General features: G+C 43.5%; 1 protein-coding gene across 1 annotated transcript in view; it reads left to right on the top strand.

Annotated features, from left to right (window-relative positions):
- The window catches only part of ero1b (endoplasmic reticulum oxidoreductase 1 beta), an 84,865-nt gene that overhangs the window by 60,866 nt on the left and 3,904 nt on the right, over positions 1–20,095 (top strand). The window contains exons 12-15 of the mRNA XM_078213414.1: positions 931–1,177; positions 7,495–7,564; positions 9,847–9,933; positions 15,809–15,942. Coding sequence (XP_078069540.1) covers positions 931–1,177; positions 7,495–7,564; positions 9,847–9,933; positions 15,809–15,942 — 538 coding nt within the window. The remainder of the gene's footprint in view (positions 1–930; positions 1,178–7,494; positions 7,565–9,846; positions 9,934–15,808; positions 15,943–20,095) is intronic.

Genomic DNA, 20,095 nt, shown 5'->3' with positions numbered 1-20,095 from the left:
TCACTGTGAAATTTCCCTAGTCGCCACACTCCGGTGCATGTTCGGTTCAATGCACCTAACCAGCACGTCTTTCAGACTGTGGGAGGAAACCGGAGCACCTGGAGGAAACCCACGCAGACACGGGGAGAACGTGCAAACTCCACACAGACAGTGACCCAAGTCAGGAATTGAACCAGGGACCCTGGCGCTGTGAAGCAGCAATGCTAACCACTGTGCCACCATGCCACCCCAAAGTACCATTATAACTTCGAATCATTAATCATTTATTTTGGCAAAGGAATACATGTTCGCAAGTACCCACCATAACACTGGGTAACTGTTAAGCTTCACCACAGAAGAGCAATAACTATTATTGATGCAAACTGTGCCTTTTAGTTGAGCATAGGCTGCTGGATTGGATATGGATATGGGGCGGCACGGTAGCACAGTGGTTAGCACTGCTGCTTCACAGCTCCGGGGTCCTGGGTTCGATTCCTGGCTCGGGTCACTGTCTGTGTGGAGTTTGCACATTCTCCTCGTGTCTGCGTGGGTTTCCTCCGGGTGCTCCGGTTTCCTCCCACAGTCCAAAGATGTGCGGGTTAGGTTGATTGGCCAGGTTAAAAAATTGCCCCTTAGAGTCCTGGGATGGGTAGGTTAGAGGGATTAGCAGGTAAAATATGTGGGGATAGGGCCTGGGTGGGATAGTGGTCGGTGCAGACTCGATGGGCCGAATGGCCTCCCGCACTGTAGGGTTTCTATGATTCTATGGTATGCTGTGCTATAAATGCATGTTGTACCTTACCAGATGGCTACTGTATTCACACACTGCAAACCTGTGAATTATTTGACCTGTAACAATCACTTTTTACCTAGGTATTACAAATTCTCTCGTTTTAACAGAATAGATCATTGACTGTGTCAATTTACCTATTATCTGACCACTTGTTTCAGATGGATGGGGAAGAACTAGATGGGGACCAAATGTGGAAGAATTCCAATCTCGGTTTCATCCGGCTGAAACAAAAGGAGAAGGTCCAAGGAGGTTGAAAAACCTTTATTTTTTGTATTTAATTCAATTGAGAGCTTTGTCCAAAGTAGCTCTATATTTTGAACGTTCAATCGTGGACTTGTACACTGGAAATGCAACAGAAGATGCAATTAGCAAAAGGCAACTGCTGGAGGTTCTCCAGGAAACCAAGTAAGAAAAATACTTATAATGGGTGTGACCAGAGAATGATTGATTGATTGTGCAATGTTATTTAATTAAGTTTCACTAAGTATGGAAATAGAAGAAGCTGCAGGGTTTGTTTATCTTAATGTTGCCGTCCCACAGCAAATAGCTGGTGGGAGTGGAATTGATGGCTTATAGTTATCCTGTCTTCAGTTACCAAATTCACTTCAGTTGGTACTTGATGAATTATACAATTTAGTTGTGTAATTGCGCACACATTCTTTGCAAGTTGTGAGCACCAGCTTAGTATTATGGGTGAAGTACTGCTGAGACCTAGAAATGTCATGCAGCAATCCCAACTAATGAGACTTGAATTGTATTGTTCCTGAGATTAAGTTGATCTTCTATTATGAGAAGCAGAAACACTAGCATAAACCTGTTGGGCTGAATGTCTTGTTTTGTGCTGCAAAATTCTATGTAACATCTATAAGTGGAGGGGGAGGATGGGGGAGAATATGTTCAGGGTGAAACTTAAGATTTGCTGCCCTGTGAATTAACCAGTCAATAAGAACAACAATTTGCATTTATAGAGGCTGCAATTTTCCCAAAGTTGCACAGTGTTGGATAGGCAAGAAAACCTGTGTGAACACCCCCCCCCCCCTCCCCCTTCCAAATCTCTCTCACAAGGGAATTCCCCAACCAACCATCAATGAAGGAGAGTAACAATCCTGTATACTGCCCCCTCCTTTGCCTCCTGGCAACCCCAGGGGACATATGCTCAGCCTTGTCCCTCAACCCCAGGACCTACGGGCATCTCTGATATGGTCATCACAATTGGTTTTCACTTTTGAAAACCGCTAGTGTTTCACACGGGCATGACATCATACTGCAGGGGGGAGGATACAACATCAGTGGATGCTAAGGCATCAAGTCCAGTAAGTACATTTAAATTTATTAAAATACATGGAAATATGGGCGTGAACCTGATTATGTCGGTGGAGGGGGATGAAGAAGAACTCAAACTGAGATTTTACAGGCTCAAATCACATTTCTGATGATTTAGCGGCCATTATGGGATTGCACCACAGCTAACGAGGCCTCTAGATCATGGCCATAGAGTCTTAGTCACAGTAAAATGTCCCAAGCTTTTTCATAGCAACCAGACAAAAATTGACACCAGACCACAACCTCAATCTTGCTATTCTGCATCACCATCTAAAAATGTGTGCTTGTTTCGAAATAAGGTTTATCCACAATCTAGATCAATCCATCAGACTCTGGGGCCTTATTAAAAATTGGTGTTGGTTGTGTGGCTCTGATCACCAAGTCCTATTTGGCCTGTCACCTTACTCCTCTACTACCTTGTTTTTATCATCTCTGCCTCATTCCTTCAAAATCATTTCACCACTCACCACCTCACAACTTCCCAGCTTTAATTACCTACGCTGCTTCTTTCTCAGCCTCTGTTCTAAGTAGCTGTTAATCCGCAGTCATTTCATGTTTCACCCAAATTCCCCTTTTGCACTAACTGAACCTCACCCTTGACATAAACTTCCCTAATCATTTGCTGTCCGCTCACCCAAGTGGCCATAGCACTTCAGAGCTGTACCTTTTGCAAATGTATTTCTGATCGGTCTTTTTTCCCCTTAACATCTGTGTGCTGTCCCATTCAAACACCTCGGCTCACCCTCTTTCCTGTGTTTTTTGGGAAGAAAAGCTATCCCTTTCAACAAGCTGCTAACTTCCTATCTTCTGGTTTGAATCCACCAAGAGCCTTTTTTTTTTCAGTCATTCCCTTGTTCCTACCTGCCTCAAAAGGCTTTCCCAACCCTTCCAGGATCCTTGCATCTTCCGTCCCTGTGATAAAATTCTTCTTTCTATCTTCTAAAAGCAATGTGTATATTGTTTGTGGCAAATAAATTGTGTACAGTGGCTAATTGTTCAGTCTTTGTAAACAACATTTTACCACCCTCCCCTTGTTCAAAGGGTATGGACAGTAACAACCCACATAAGGAGATGGTGGGGCAAATGACTGAAAGCATAGTCCTGGAGGTAGGTTTTAAGGATGATCTTAAAGGGGGAACACGAGGTCGAGAGTTGGAGAAGTTTAGTGGGGGAATTCTGAGACCCAGACAGTTGATGGCGTGGCCACCAGTGGTGGTGCAGTTAAAATCAGGATGCTCAGGAGGCCAGAATTAGAGGAGCGCAGATATATTGGACACTGTGGGCTGGAAGAGGTTACAGGAATGGGTGGAATGAGGCCATGCAGTTACTTGGATGAAATATATAAAAATAGAAGCTTTACTTAGCTGGGAGCTTGTGTGGAGCCGCAAGCATTAAGGGTGATGGGTGAGGTTAACTGCAGCAGGTGAGTGAAGATGGGGTGGAGTGAAGTGAAGTGACAGGTGGAAATGAGGCATCTTAGTGATGTCCCAGATAAGTGGTCTGCTCATCTCAGTCAAATATGGTACCATGGTGGCAGGCTGGTTATGCCCCAGACACTTGCCTGGAGAAGGCTGGAGTCAGTTATTAGAAAATGGAGTTTATCATTGGATTAAAAGACAATGGTTTTGGTCTTCCAATATTTACTTGGGTGAAATTTCTGCTCATCCAAAACTGGTTGTTTGATCGGCAGTGTGATAACTCCGAGCCAATTTAGAGAGGTGGTGGTGAGATAGAGCTGGGAGTTGAGAGAACATGTGGAAACTGAAACTGTTGTCACCCAGGGGCACCCTATAGATGAGAAATAGGAGGTCAAGAATGAATCTTTCAACACCAGAAATAATGGTGTGAGAACAGGAAGAGAAGATATTGCAGGCAGTTCTCTGCCTATTATTAGATTCTTCTGGTGGCTGACCACCTGAATTTACCAAACTGAGAGTCGTCAATATCTTTGGACTGTTCGCCAGAAATGTGCCAGTGTTTCTGATTCCATCATTCTCCTTCTCCTTCACCATCTTAAATTGTACTTAGTTGAGCCTTACTCACCAAACTGCTCACCACCAAGATCGCCTTCTTCCACCTCAACCACGCGGCTGTTTACTTCCAGTGTATGCACATGCATCCCTGTTGTACATCCTTTGCCTGAACACTGATGTCACTATATGTTCTTAACATAGTAAATGTCTTATTTCTGTTTTTTTAATACATATATAGCTAGGTTGATTCAATGATGCAACTAGAGCACAACAACTAAGCAATGCAGACCAATCTCTATTGTGAGAGCAATTAGTATGGGTGCTACATTGGTCTCTATATTCCTCTGGGATAGGAAGGGGAAAGTGAAGAAGCCAGGATTCCTACTCTAAATTGCTCTTTTTTTTTCTTTTTAAATTATTTTAATGTGAATGTTTTGTATATTATTTTGGATAAGGTCATTTATTCATAGAATAAAATCATAGAATTCCTACAGTGCAGACTATTTGGCCCATCAAGTCCATGAGATATAGGAGCAGAATTAGGCCCATCGAGTCTGCTCCGCCATTCAATCATGGCTGATACTTTTCTCATCCCCATTCTCCTGCCTTTTCCCCATAACCCCTGATCCCCTTATTAATCAAGAACCTATCTATCTCTGTCTTAAAGACACTCGATGACCTGGCCTCCACAGCATTCTGCGGCAAAGAGTTCCACAGATTCACCATTCTCTGGCTGAAGAAATTCCTCCTCATCTCTGTTTTAAAGGATCGTCCCTTTAGCCTGAGGTTGTGCCCTGTGGTTCTAGTTTTTTCTACTATTGGAAACATCCTCTCCATGTCCACTCTATCCAGGTCTCGCAGTATCCTGTAAGTTTCAATAAGATCCCCCCCTCATCCTTCTAAACTCCAACGAGTACAGACCCAGAGTCCTCAACCGTTTCTCATACGACGAGCTCTTCATTCCAGGGATCATTCTTTTGAACTACCTCTGGACCCTTTCCAAGGCCAGCACGTCCTTCCTTAAATACGGGGCCCAAAACTGCTCACAATACTCCAAATGGGGTCTGACCAGAGCTTTATGCAGCCCCCTCAGAAGTACATCCCTGCTCTTGTATTCTAGCCCTCTCGACATGAGTGCTAACATTGCATTTGCCTTCCTAACTGCTGACTGAACCTGCATATTAACCCTAAGAGAATCTTGAACAAGGACTTCCAAGTCCCTTTGTGTTTCTGATTTCCTAAGCATTTCCCATTTAGAAAATAGTCTATGTGCCTCCATTCCTTCTTCCAATGTGCATAACCTCATACTTTTCCACATTGTATTCCATCTGCCAGTTCTTTGTCCACTCTCCTAACCTGTCCAAATCCTTCTGCAGCCACCCTGCTTCCTCAATACTACGAGTCCCTCTACGTATTTTTGTATCATCTGCAAACTTATCAACAGTGCCTTCAGTTCCTTCTCCCAAATTGTTAATGTATATTGTGAAAAGTTGTGGTCCCAGCACTGACCCCTAAGGCACACCACTAGTCACTGGCTGCCATCCTGAGAAAGACCCCTTTATCCCCACACTCTGCCTTCTGCCAGTCAGGCAATTCTCTATCCATGCCAGGACCTTACCCTTAACACCATGGGCGCTTAACTTATTTAACAGTCTCCTGTGCGGCACCTTGTCAAAGGCCTTTTGGAAATCTAAATAAATCACGTCCACTGGTTTTCCTTTATCTAACGTTCTTGTTACCTCCTCAAAGAACTCTAACAGATTTGTCAGACATGACCTCCCCTTGAAGAAGCTGTGCTGACTCAGTCCTATCTTATCATGCATTGCCAAATACTCCACAATCTCATCTTTAATAATGGACTCTAAAATCTTGCCAATGACCAAAGTCAGGCTAAACAGGCCTATAATTTCCCGTATGCTGCCTCCCTTCCTCCTTAAACAGCGGTGTTGCATTAGCTACTTTCCAGTCCTCTGGGACCCTCCCTGCCACTATCTCTTTTAGAACCTGGGGTGTAGTCCATCCAGTCCAGGTGATTTATCCACCTTCAGATCTTTCAGTTTCTTCAGGATCTTCTCCTTAGTGATGGCCACTACACTCACCTGTGCTCCCTCTCCTGGAGCTCTGGCATCACACTGGTGTCTTCCACCCTGAAGACTGATGCAAAGTAACTATTCAGTTCCTCTGCCATTTCTTTGTTTCCTAATATTACTACTTCAACCTCATTTTCCAGCGATCCAATGTCTATTTTTTCACAAATTCCTTTTCTTGGGATCCACAACCTACCTGATTTTTCCCACTCCACCTGCATATTGAAGTCCCCCATGATTATTGTAATATTGCCTTTTTTATGACTTTTCTATCTCCTGGTTTATTTTCTGCCCCACATCCTGACGAGTGCGAAGGGGGCCTGTACATAACTCCCATCAGGGTCTTTTTATCTTTGCGATTCCTCAACTCTACCCACAGAGATTCTATGCCTTCTGATCCTATATCGCTTCCTGCTATCGATTTAAACTTCATTCCTTACTAACAATACAACCCCAATCTGCCTGTCCTTTCGATAGGACACATATCCTTGGATATTTAGATCCCAGCCCTGATCCCCTTGTGATGCCCACAACATCGTACCGGCCAATTTCAATGTGCGCAACAAGCTCATTTACCTTGTTCCGTATACTGCGCACATTTAGGTACCACACCCTCAGTCCTGCATTGACCACCTCTAGTCTGCACAGACTATCTGAGAGTATCTTGACCAAGCCCTCTCCTCCTTTAACCCCTGTAAACCTGTGCATTTACTATGGCTAATCCATCTAACCTACATCTTAGGACACTTAAAGGGCAAATTTTTAGCATGGCCAATCCACCTAAACTGCACATATTTGGAGTGTGGGAGGAAACTGGAGCACCCGAAGGAAACCCATGCAGACACAGGGAGAACATGCAAACTCCACGCACACAGTCGTCCAAGGCTGGAATTGAACCTGTGTACCTGGAGCTGAGAGGCAGCAGTGCTAACCACTAAGTTGCCCCCACATTATTGTAATATGTTTGGCAATAAATGGTGTTTGAGTTCTTAAATTCAAGATTCACAAACCAAATCCATCCCTCCCCTTTTGATATAGTGATGCATTAAATGCAATGTTTTGGGAATTTGTTTCTATAATGTGTTTATATTTTGACTCTTTAAAAGTTTTCTATTTAACATATCTGTGTATTGCATAAAACTAAATGAAATATTGTATTTTTTAAATTCCAGCATATAAACGGTATTGATTTTTTTGCACATTTGAAAAGTTGGTAGATTAAAGCAGATGTTCCAGTATTTGGTTGACCCTGCATGGTCAAAATTTGGGAAGAAATTTGAATTCAAGTTAGTATCTTGTATTTATTCTGAATCCTGTAAACGGTTTTCCTTTGTAATAGGTCATTTCCTATGCATTTTGATGAGAAGTCCATGTTTGCAGGCAACAAGAAAGAGGCTAAAACACTCAAGGTAAAGTGTTGGCTTAGTATTTTGTTGAAGATTAATTCTACCAAATGAATCATTTCTCTTACAAATGATGTTTTGTGTGATTGATCGAAAGTTCAACCATCCATCTTTTTCCCAATTGTTGAATATATTCAGTAAAGAACTGGAATGATTTTTGGGTACCGTGGGATATACACTGCGTGCTGGGAGGTGAAATTGAGTTAGATCAGTCATGATCTTGTGATGGCACGGCAAGCTCCAAAGGCCAAATTACCTACTTCAGCCCTATTATTATTTTCAGCGTTTCCCTCTTGGTGTATTCTTGCGTTTTGTGTCCGTAGAAATGTTAACATAATTAAGCTGTTCTTATATGATTGTACAGGGATATTTTTCTCTCTCCCTCTCCTCACCAAAATACACTGTCAATTTCTTACCCAGTTCTTTATGCCTGTTCTGCTGCCACCATCTCAGGCTTGCATTCCCTCTTGCTTTTATGCCCCTCTCCCTGTCTGACTATTGCTTCCACCACCTGCCCAAGTCAAACCATTGTGGTGCCATGTCACCAAACCTCGGGTTGAACTTTCCCCTTGCTACTCTGCTTCTTCAAGCACCTCATCTTGTTCCACCCATCTGATCTTTTTCTTTAAAATATTCATTGACGACCCACTCCCACTCAATGTTCCTCTTTGACATAACCTCTCTCTGTCTCTACACTGAGAAACTCTTCATCCTCTGAGGATACAGTTTCCATCTCTGCTCCCCTCACCCTCCCTTTCTGAATTCACTGCCCATTCTTAAACTTGCTGTCCATATAAACTCTTATCGCTAGTCACAGCCACCCTCTCTGTCATCTTGCCTTGTCTCCCTACTCCCATCATCAACTTCAGCCACTTCCATATATCCTTCAGAACCTGCATTATTATTCTTCCCTTTTCCAACCCCATTTTAGCCCTTCAGTCACTTCTGTATTTTTATATTGGTTGACTTTTCTCAACCACTCTACATCCCATCTTCATCTTAACCAGTTTGGACCCTAAGCTCTGGTCCCCCTCCTTTAAACTTCTCCACCTGTCCACTTTTCTTTCCTCCTCTAGCATCCAGATCTTTGGCCACACTTTACTCACACCTCATCATCTCCTCCTTTGGCTTGACGACAAATTTTATCTGATTACTCTTTTTTTGAAGCTCCTTGGGACTGTTATCAGGTTTAAGGTGCCATTTAAATGCTGTTTCCAATTGCTCTATCTTTAGTTTCTGTCATCGCAAACCATCCATGTAGCAGGGATTCATTTCCAGAACCTTTAGAAAGCAATCAAAGCTGAGGCATTGTTGTTTAATTGGAGACAAGACGTTAAATGGAAGAGGATCTCATTGTGCATTCTGCTGTGCATGATGCAGATACAATGCTAGCAGAGTGCCTAACTGAAATTGCAGAAAAATAAAAAGGTTCCAAGGTAGCATACAACAGAAATCAAATGGTGACTGAAGATGCGACTGACATATATGCATCTCCCACCTTGCAATGAGCAAGAGATTGGAAATCGAAGGATATACATCCTACGTGATGTGTTTCGCATTGCCTGCTCAACCTGTGGTAACTGTAATTAAACCAAAAGAGAAAATGCTGGAAAATCTCAACAGGTCTGGCAGCATCTGTGAGGAGAGAAAAGAGCTGACGTTTCGAGTCTAGATGACCCTTTGTCAAAGCTAAAAGGCATAGAAAGTGGGAGATATTTATACTGCAGGGGAAAGGGAATGAAAGATGAGTCATAGCCTCAAAAACAAGGGGAAAGGCTGCTAATGGCAGTCCATAGAGAGAATAGAAGGTGTGAATGGCCAAATGGGAGAGAAGCTGAAATTGGAGGGTAAGCTGTGACAGACGAAGATGTGGGAGGAGATGGATGGGAGAAAGATAAAGTAGAGAAAAAGATGGGGGGGGAGAAGAGGTAAGAAAAGGGGGGATAAAATAGGGGGAAAGAGTGGGGGGGGAAAAGAAAAATGAAGACAAAGAAATAAAAGGTAGAGAACAGTTAAAAATTAAATAAAATGAAAACTAAGGGGTAGAGCTAATCATCTGAAGCTGTTGAATTTGATGTTGAGACTGGAAGGCTGTAATGTGCCGAGCTGGAAGATGAGATGCTGTTCCTCCAGTTTACGTTGAGTTTCACTGGAACATTGCAGCAGGCCTTCCCCCACTATCCACCTATACTGCTTTCTCTTTCCCACCATAACTGAAGTTAATCTTGGCTGACTGTGCAAAGTTAATGCAAGTGATGAATTATGATTTTATATCTTTTTTTTTATAGGAGGAATTCAGGCTCCATTTTAAAAATATCTCTCTTATAATGGATTGTGTTGGATGTGACAAGTGCAGATTATGGGGTAAACTCCAGGTTTGTTTTGCATAATATTCCCAAGTAATGCAAGCAACTTGGAGAACAATCAATGCTGATTAAAATCATTGCATGTGCGAGTGAAATTTTTTGCATTGTGACAAAGTAATGGTTCACAGGGTACTGGGTGACACAGGTTAGAAATGAAACGGGTCAAAACCCTCTGCACATTAGCGGCAACTTACTCAATTTGCAGTACGCAGTCCAAGACCTAGCTGTTTAAACAGTGGTGGAATATTTTGTTTTGTTCCCTTATGCTATTCCCTAATTTCACATGTGACTGATAAAGGTGTCACACGTTGAACAATTAGTTCTTTTTCTACCAAATATTAACAAATTTAAACTGACCCACCACTCGAGCACTCACCAACTTCTGGCAGGTAAATGCTCTTTAATAACCTAAACTGTTGATTCTGTCGCCTTAATGCATGGCAAAAACCTTCACACGAAAAGCAATGCTCAAATATGGATATTTTTAAAAATTACATTCCATTTATTGAAGAAATTAGTCTGTTATATAGAATTAGATAAAATACACAGAATGGGAATATTTTCTTCTGGCTCATATGCTTTTCTTAGTTTTTTTTATTCATTCAAGCGATATGGGTGTCGCTGACTAGGCCAGTATTTATTGCCCATCCCTATTGGCCCTTGGAAAGATAGTGGTGAGCTCCCTTCTTGAACCACTGCAGTCTATATCATGTAGGTACAGTGCTGTTAGGGAAGAAGTCCCAGAATTTTGACCTGACAGCGGTGAAAGAACAATGGTAAATTTCCAACTCCTGATGCTGTGTGGTTTGGAGGGGAATTTTCAGGTAGCGGCATTCCCACATATGTTGCCCTTGTCCTAGACGGCTATGGGTTTGAAATGTGTAGCCTAAGGAGCCTTGGTAAATTTCTGCACTGCATCTTGTAAATGGTACATACACCTGCTACTGTGCATTAGTGATGGATGTGAATAGGGTGCCAATCAAGCAGGCTTCTTTGTCCTGGATGGTGTCAGGTTTGTTGAGTTTTGTTGGAGCTGCACCGATCTCAGCAAGGGAAAAGTATTCCATCACACTCCTGATTTGTGTCTTGATATTGTGGACAAGTTTTGGGGACTCGTGACATGAGCTGCTTGCCACAGGATTACTAGCCCCTTACTTGCCCTTTTTGCCAAAGTATTTATTTGACTATTCCAGTTCGTTTTCTAGCCAATGTTAAACCCCTAGGATATTGATCGTGGGGTGTCTGTGATGGTAATGCCATTGAATGTCAAAGGGGGGGCTGGTTCTATTCTCTTGTCAGAGATGGTCATTGCCTGACAATTGTGTGGCACAATGTTAATTGCCACTTGTCAGCCCAAGCCTGACTATTGTCCATGTATTTCAGACTGTTTACGTACACCTCAGCTACTCCCTGTAGTACCGAACAACATTCCTCTTTTTGTCCATGACTTGTTCATTTAAATGTGCTGAAAGTTGAAATAATTTTGCATAGCCAAGTGCATGTATTATCTTAAATGAGGCATGAGCTTGGCATGTGCAGCAGCTTCCAGTTTGTTGTGTGACTGTGCATCCTCGAGGGAATATTGATAGTGAATTCTACATCAAAAACATGGGCAAGTAAATTTTCTGAATTCCCGATCTGATTTCTTTGTGATCATTATGCTTTCCCACAATAGAAGCAGGCACTCGGTGTCCACCGTTCAAAAGATTTCATAGTTTTAAAGATTTGTATTCAGTCATCCCTCAACCTCTTTGAAGTTAAACGAAACTAAGCCTGTTCATCTTTACTGTACAGCTGTGATCTCGCACTTCTGGTTTTGCCTTGCAAATCTTTCTTCCACTTCCTCCAGTGCCTTTATATCTATTTTATAATTTGGGAGTTAGAATTGTGGTTTAACCAAGGTTTGAAACAAATTCTCTACTTTTCAAATATATCTCTATAGGAATAAATCTTAGTGGTTGATTTGCTCTTTTTATTACTTTATTCACCTGCGTGGCTATGTTTTTAGTGATTTGTGTATTTATACGCCTAGATCCATTGCTCCCCTATCCCATTTAAATTCTTCTTTCCCAACCGATAGATGACTTTCTAATTTTTTCCTACCAACACAAATACCTCATTTTGTAGCAAGGTTGACATTTATTTGTCCATTTATATGCCCATGCTGCAGGTTTATTAATGTTGCCTTGTCATTTTTTTGCAGTCCTCCTCAGAGTTGACACCATCCCTCTGCAGTCCCCTCACCCAAAAATTGGTATCAACCATTATTTTAGGAATTTGCTTTGGTTCCAAAGTTTAAATTGTTAATACAAATGGCAGGTAGTAAATTTAATATTTTAATTTTGGATCAGGGTGTTCTTGACAGAATTGAATGTCCAATTTTAGCATTGTAGAATAAAAAGATTGCTTTTGATTTCAAACTTTTAACTTTTTTTTTCTGCTTGAACTGATTGCAATTGTTTAAAGATTTTTTGGAATGGCAGCATTCTCCCTCAGGTGTGAACCATGGCTCAGTGGTAGCACTCCCACCATTTCCATTTCCAGACTTAGGCACATAATCAGATGCTGACACTTCGGTACTTGGCGTGCTGCAGTGTTGTTGGTAGCATTTTTCAGATGTTAAACTGAGGTTCCATCTGCCCTCCCAGATGGATGTAAAAGATTCCATGACACCATTCAGTTCCGGCCCAGAATTTATCCCACTTCTTTGGCAGCCTTCCATCTTGTGAGATGGTGGTTTGCGCCTTGGTGGTCAAATGCGTTAAATCGTTCCTGGTGTGACTCAGGAGCCACTCTCTAGCATGACAGTCTCTGCAGCATTTGCTGCAGATGAAAAGTGGACTGAGAAGGTGCAAGATTTGTTGGCTCTGTTTTCTCTTCGACCTCTCCTCAACCAGCTGAGCTATGTCTCTCACCTCTCCCAGTGTCCCTCCAACCAGTGAGCCTCCTGAGGTCACGGCCATCAGTGACTGTCTGCCTGTTGTCTGTGCTGATATCACTATCTTCATATCTTGCTTGAAGGTGGCCATGTAGTGGAGGTATGGCTATCCAGTAGGTCATGGCCCAGTGCACAGTTCACCGTACAGAATGTCTTTGGGTATATGGCCATTATCCATCTGATGAGCATGCTGAACCAGCTCACATGTCATTGGCTTTCCAATGAGTATACACTAATGGGATTAGCATACATCACGACCTCTTGAGTTGGTCATCTTATCCTCTGAACTGTCAAGAGATGCTATTAAAAATTCTGAGACCGCCATTTTTCTTACCTAGCATATGTTACCCAGGTCTCATGATCGTAGAGGAGGATGCAGACCTAGTAGACACTGATGTTCTCAGTCAGTTGGTTCTTTCATGTTCTTGCAGCTTGGAAATAACAGCTATAGCTTTTGCGATGTGCGTCTTGATTTCAGAATCAAGTGACAGATCGCTAGTGATTGAGGAGTGTTGATAGGTGAAGTTGTCAACAACCTCCAGCTGTGTCAATACTGATTGATATGGCAACATCTGTCACCTTGATGCTAATGATCAAACCAAGCTTTTTGTAGACATGAGAGACTCTCTCCATTTGCTGTTGCAGATATTCTTCAGTGTGGAATGCTAGCATGCCATCATTGGTATAGAGTCATTCTCTGACGAGGACTTAGCGCACTTGTCTAGGATCTCAGAAAGCTCTAGTATGTTAGAACTACCGTTTGTAGATGATTTGAAGGCATATGACAGCAACAAGGAGAAGAACACGACAGTGTTGGTGTCAGAATGCAAGTTGTTTGACTTTACTATGGCTCTCCAAGCTTTCCGAAGTTACCATGCATATCTTGCACATTACGCTGAGCAGCTTCTGCAGACAGCCAGTTTTCTTCAGCTTAAACAGACCACCTCTGCTCACATGGTTGAATACCTTGACGAGATCCATGAAAACCATATATAGTGGTCCCCTATGTTTGTGGGACTTCTCTTTCAGTTGCTGAACTGAGAAGATCATGTCGATTGTGGATCTTCCAGCTCTGAAACTACACTGGGATTCAGGATAGATGCTTTCAGCCAGGATCTGCAGTCTGACAAAGACAACTGCTTTATCCACTCTGCTTACCAAATGGGCAATACAGTGGTTAGCACGGCTGCCACACAGCACCAGGGACCCGTTTGATTCCTAGCTTGGGTCACAGTCTATGCGGAATTTGCACATTCTCCCTGTGTCTGCATGGGTTTCCTCCAAGTGCTCCGGTTTCCTTCCACAGTCCAAAAGATGTGCTGGTTAGGAGCATTGGCCATGCTAAATTCTCCCTCAGTGTTACCCGAACAGGCACCAGAGTGTGGTGACTAGGGGATTTTCACAGTAACTTCATTGCAGTGTTAATGTAAGCCGACTTGTGACACTAATAATAATAAACTTAAAGGAGGTGCTTTGGTGCTTGTTTCCAGCCCTCCAGTTACCCGAGTGCAGGTTTTTCCCCCCCGATCTCAAGCCTTGCAATGTTTCGCGTCTTTCTGGTTTCTCGCATGATTAGTTGTTCTAGTTATTGTTATTGCTCACAGGAAATCATTCTTCTCACCAAAGGATAAAGGAAACTACTCTGGAAAGTTTTGTTCTGTCATTTAGAGATCCTGATGTCATCCCCATTATGGCAACTGCTTGTTTCTTAAAGGATTCCGGAGTTTTTGCTTCCACTCCTCCATCTGAGAGGTGTCTTGTGGTACAGTCGGTAGCATCCCTGCCCCTGAGCTAGAAGTTTAAGTCACACCCTAGGATTGGCAGGACAATGTACGTGTGTCCATAATCCGGCCAATCGTGGTTGATATGTAACCACAAATCCTTCCAACACATGCCAGTGGCAGGAAATAAGAGTGGGAGAGATTCCTGGTCAGCCATGTGATGGAAAGAATACTGGAAGCTCTACCATCATTGTCCATAGGTCCAGAAGACATACATGTGAAAAGTGAATGTTGCCATTGAAACTCTGATTTCCTGAGGAATGCACCAACCTATCTAGGAGTCAATTTCAGACTTTGATCACTCTGTGATGAAGAATTGCTCAATATCTTTCCTTCTCCAGTGTTCCACTGCCATGGTTTAATTTAGTAATAAGAACAAAAATGCAGAAGATCTCATCAGGTCCGGTAGTGTATGTGGAGAGAAACCGTTAACATTTCAGGTTGACCTCTCATCAGTTCTCTGCACCACAATACTCACTCTTAGTCCTAGCTGCAGTATTGGAAGGTTTTTTTTTTGAACCAGTTACAAAATACTGCTTAAACCTGTAACTATTGTACTTCAAAATGGATTTTTTAAATTTAATTTATTATTGTCACATATATTAACATACAGTGAAAAGCATTGTTTCTTGCCCGCTATACAGACAAAGCATACCATTCCTAGAGAAGGAATCAAGACAGTGCAGAATGTATTGTTACAGTCATAGCTAGGGTGTAGAGAAAGATCAACTTAATATAAAGTAGGTCCATTCAAAAGTCTGATGGCAGCAGGGAAGAAGTACTTCTTGAGTCAGTTGATACGTCACCTCAGACTTTTGTATCTTTTTCCCGACGGAAGAAGGTGGAAGAGAGAATGTCCGGGGTGCTTGGGGTCTTTAATTATGCTGGCTGCTTTGCCGAGGCAGCAGGAAGTGCAGACAGAGGCAATGGATGGGAGGCTGGTTTGTGTGATGGATAAAAGGAAAACATGATAGAAATGTCCAGCAGGTCAGGCAACATTGGTGGGGGGGTGAAAACATCAGGTTGATGACTTTTGTCAAAATTTAACCTTAAGGTGGAGCAACTGAAAAACCCAAAATCAAACTGATTAAAATATTCCCAATGCACAACCTTTCCTAGAAAAGGCAGCAGAACACTTACTTTCATCTTCTGGTCTCCTCTCCAGACTCAGGGTTTGGGTACTGCTCTGAAGATTTTATTTTCTGAACGAGAGATCAAGAATCTTCCCGAGCGAGGTCCTTCGTCAGGCTTTCAGCTCACTAGACAGGAGGTTGTTGCTCTTCTGAATGCATTTGGCAGGTAAGAACTGCTTTCTAAATGTGCTGTATTTTAATGTATTATCAAAGGAAGAGGGCTCATCTAATTTTTTGCGGTGGTTCTCTTTACTGGCCCAATGAGTTGCTATCTAGGTTGTGTAGAACACTGGTTACTGTGGGTTAGCTGATCTCTTTCAGGGCTGTTGTGAAGGTGTTTTAAACGTTGCCTCTAATCCTCTGGGTTAGATTGGGCACCAGTAGTTTTTAGTGACTACCACTGAAAGCAGATGTGTGTGGCATCCAATGAAGGCCTGATCTGTCTTGGCTGTATTGCTGTACAGTTGATTGGCATGTGGTATTCATTGTCATGCACATGTGAATAATAGCCACTTAGAAGTACTGGAGACCTACTGTAAACCAGGAATCCCAACAATGAGCCCATTGTTCCTAGGAAGGGTGGGAAGTGAAGTTTATATCTGGCACCTCCTCAATATAAAGTGAATTAATATAGTTAGTTCCACTGACTGAGTACTTGTTCTATTGAGTCTTGCTCTGATGTACGGAATGTATGACCAGAACCATGTGTACTGCCAATCAGTGATAACACAAACATGTGAGAGTTATGCAGTTCTACTCGGGTAATATTGCCATGGACTTTGAAATATTTAAATTTCCCCCATTGTATTCCATCATATTTAATATAGTAGGCCCCGTGAACACAATTTTTGAGACTTCTTTGTTTATTTAGTCAGTGCATTTACAAAGCAGGAGCACGCGGCTTTAAACTCAATACGGCTTTCGCATTCCATACCACGATGTGCGGGTCATAGAATCATAGGATATCATAGAAACCCTACAGTACAGAAAGAGGCCATTCGGCCCATCGAGTCTGCACCGACCACAATCCCACCCAGGCACTACCCCCATATCCCTACATATTTTACCCACTAATCCCTCTAATCCACGCATCCCAGGACACTAAGGGCAATTTTAGCATGGCCAATCAACCTAACCCGCACATCTTTGGACTGTGGGAGGAAACCGGAGCACCCGGAGGAAACCAACACAGACACGAGAAGAATGTGCAAACTCCACACAGACAGTGACCCAAGCCGGGAATCGAACCCAGGTCCCTGGCGCTGTGAAGCAGCAGTGCTAACCACTGTGCTACCATGCCGCCCATATGTGAACACGAAGCAAAAGAAGCGCAGGAAGAGCAGCAGGGAAAGTTTGAACTGTTGGAAAAGACTTACTGGAATTTCCCCATAGCAGCAAATTAAAAATCAAAAAATATGTCCCCAATCCATTATTTGCACACCTGTATGATCATGGGATTCAAACCAGGGTAGAAATGTAATGAATTATATAGTTGTGGAGGATGTGAGGCAGAATATAGATATAGGTTAGAGCAGAGGAGAGATTGATAAAGGTGTCATTGAGATAAGACAAAGTGGTGTGTTAATGGATTGTGTTACAAGGAGAATGAAGATTAATGCTCAGTGGAAGCAAAATTAAACATCAAGGGACGGGTGGCCATGCGGGGGAAGGGTGGGGTGGGGTTGTGAATAAATAGCGGGAGAAGGGTGGCAGAGAGTCAAGATGGAGAGCAAAGTTCGCTGTCTGAAGTTGTTCAAATCTGTATCAAGTCCTGAAGCTGTAACATGCCTAAGCAGAAGATGCACTGTGCATCCTATTTGAATTGGGTATCACCTCACTCTGACTCCAAAATCCATCCCTTATGTTTTGAATCCACCCAAGATTAGTATCTTAAGTTTCTGGAGCTTGCATTCCTTAACACCAGAAAGAAAGAGAATCAGGGTTGGACGACTATGAGGTTGGAAGCGATGGTGGGAAGATCCCCACAGGCCAAGATTACAGATATCTCCGGGCCATTCAAAGCTCTCCAGACTGCTGTTCTCGTCACATTTTGCGATCCACACACATGTACACACTGGACCTCTCCAGCAGCACTGACGCCCTCTCAAAACTGTCCTTATCCCCAGTTCCATTTCGTTCTTTGAATCACCTGACACCTTAACAAAACGCTCATTCTCTTTCTTTCTGGTGTTAAGGAATGCAAGCTCCAGAAACTTAAGATACTAATGCCCTTTCAGAACCCTCCACACACTTCCGTCCCTCCTGACCCCATTCCTTCTTCCAATCCCAGCCCTTACTGTGTATGCACCATACCGTCTGACCTTCCACTCCCTGATGCTGAACGTTCTGTACTCGGCAAAGGACTCAACTTCATCCCCTTACATCCTCACCTCAATGAATTTCAGGCTTGGCACGATGCTGAGCTCTTCAGAACTCGCCTTCACCTCTGTGCTCACTTCTTTGGGCAGGATTCCTCCCCCGCCCTGTTCAGTAGACCCTTTCACCTCCCTCCAGTATTCTCCCCCAACCCGGACTCCTCCCTCTGGCCTTCTACCTGCTATTGATATTTTTATTGAGAGCTGTTGGTATGGCCTCAGCCACCTCAATTTCTCTGTCCCTATTACCCACTCTAATCTATCGTCTGATCTTGCTGCCATTCTCTTGGGTCCAACCTTGACCTTATTATCAAACTGCCAGCAATGGTGGTGGTGTTGTTTTTTGGTGTACTAGCATCTACTTCCCAGAGGTTGAATGCCAACTGTCAGGCACTTCCTCCTACCTCCCTCTGGACCATGATCCCACCATCAAAAGTCAAGCCATTGTTTCCAGAACTCTCTCTGACCTTATTGCCTGTGGGGATCTTCCCACCATAGCTTCCAACCTCATAGTCGTCCAACCCTGCACAACCTGCTTCTACTTGTTTGCTAAAATCCACAAATGAGACTGCCCAGGTAGATCCAGTGCATCAGCCTGTTCCTGCCCCATTAAACTGATTTCTTCCCATCTTGACTCTGTTCTCACTCCCCTTGTCTAGTTCCTTCCCAGCTACGTTCGTGATTCCTCCAATACTCTACATCACATCAGCAGTTTCCAGCCCTAACCAGCTCCTTTCTCTTTGGATGTCCAATCCCTCTACACCTCCATTCCCCCACCAGGAGATCTCTGGGCTTTCCACTTCTTCCTCGAGCAGAGGCCCAAACATACTCCTCCACCTGGCTGAACTTGTTCTGTCACTAAATAATTTCTCCTTTAACTTGTCGCACTTACTGCAAATAAAAGGTGTGGTTATGGATACCCACATGGGCCCCAGTTATTCCTGTCTTGTTGGGTATGTGGAATATTCCTTGTTCCAGTCTTACTCGGGCCTTTTCCCAAATAATGACTATCGGTGCCCCTTAATGCTCTCATCTGGACCTGGAACAATACATCAATTTTTTGCTTTCAATTTTAACCCCTGTCTCGCCTTCTATCTGGTCTATCTCTGACACTTCCCTTCCTTGACTTCTCTGTCTCCATTTCTGACAATAGACTGACCACCAATACTTCTTACAAATCAATGACTTCCATAGCTTTGACTACAGCACCTCACACCCTGCCCCCTGTAAAGACTCCATATTGTTCTCTCAGTCCCATGGCATGCCCCAACACAATCCCACCCCTCTGCACATGTCCATCTGTCCCTTGTTCAGTTTGCTCCCACTCTTCTCCTATTAGCTCATTCTGTTATCTTCAGTGGAGGGGAAGGGGGGCATCTGCTGCCGCTCTGCCTGAGATCAGTGGAGGGAAAGTCGGGGTGGGTGGGGGAGCGTCTGCCTGAGATCAGTGGGGGGGAAAGTCGGGGTGGGTGGGGGGGGCGTGTCTGAGATCAGTGGAGGGAAAGGGGGCAGGGTTCGCTGCCACTTTGCTTGAAGTCAGTGGAGGGGAAGGGGCGGGGGGGGTGTCTGCTGCCACTCTGCCTGAGATCAGTGGGGGGATAAGGGGGGTCAGTAATGTTGGGGCGTGGGACAATGTCTGTGGGGGCCAGGGGGAGGCATTAAGTGGCCCAGGAGCAATGTGGCAGGGGAGCAGCATCCTTTTTTTTGTCTGCGCATGGGTCAATCGGAGCTGCAGGGTTTCAGGCGGGTTAAGCCCCGCCCACAGGCTTCTACAGCGCAATTTGGAATTGCTGATATTTTTGCAGGCAGTTTGCTTATGGGGGCACCTGAGAATGGGTCTAAAAGTCGGATCTGAAACATTCCCAGTTTCAAGTCCGCCCAGCACTTAGAATCAAAATGGTAACATAGGGCCCATTAGCTCTGTTTCTCTCCATGGATGTTGTC

The sequence above is a fragment of the Mustelus asterias genome, chromosome 5, assembly GCF_964213995.1.
Source record: "Mustelus asterias chromosome 5, sMusAst1.hap1.1, whole genome shotgun sequence".
NCBI lineage: Eukaryota > Metazoa > Chordata > Chondrichthyes > Carcharhiniformes > Triakidae > Mustelus > Mustelus asterias.
Note: the sequence above shows the minus strand (reverse complement) of the source record. Positions and strands in the feature narration are given on the sequence as shown.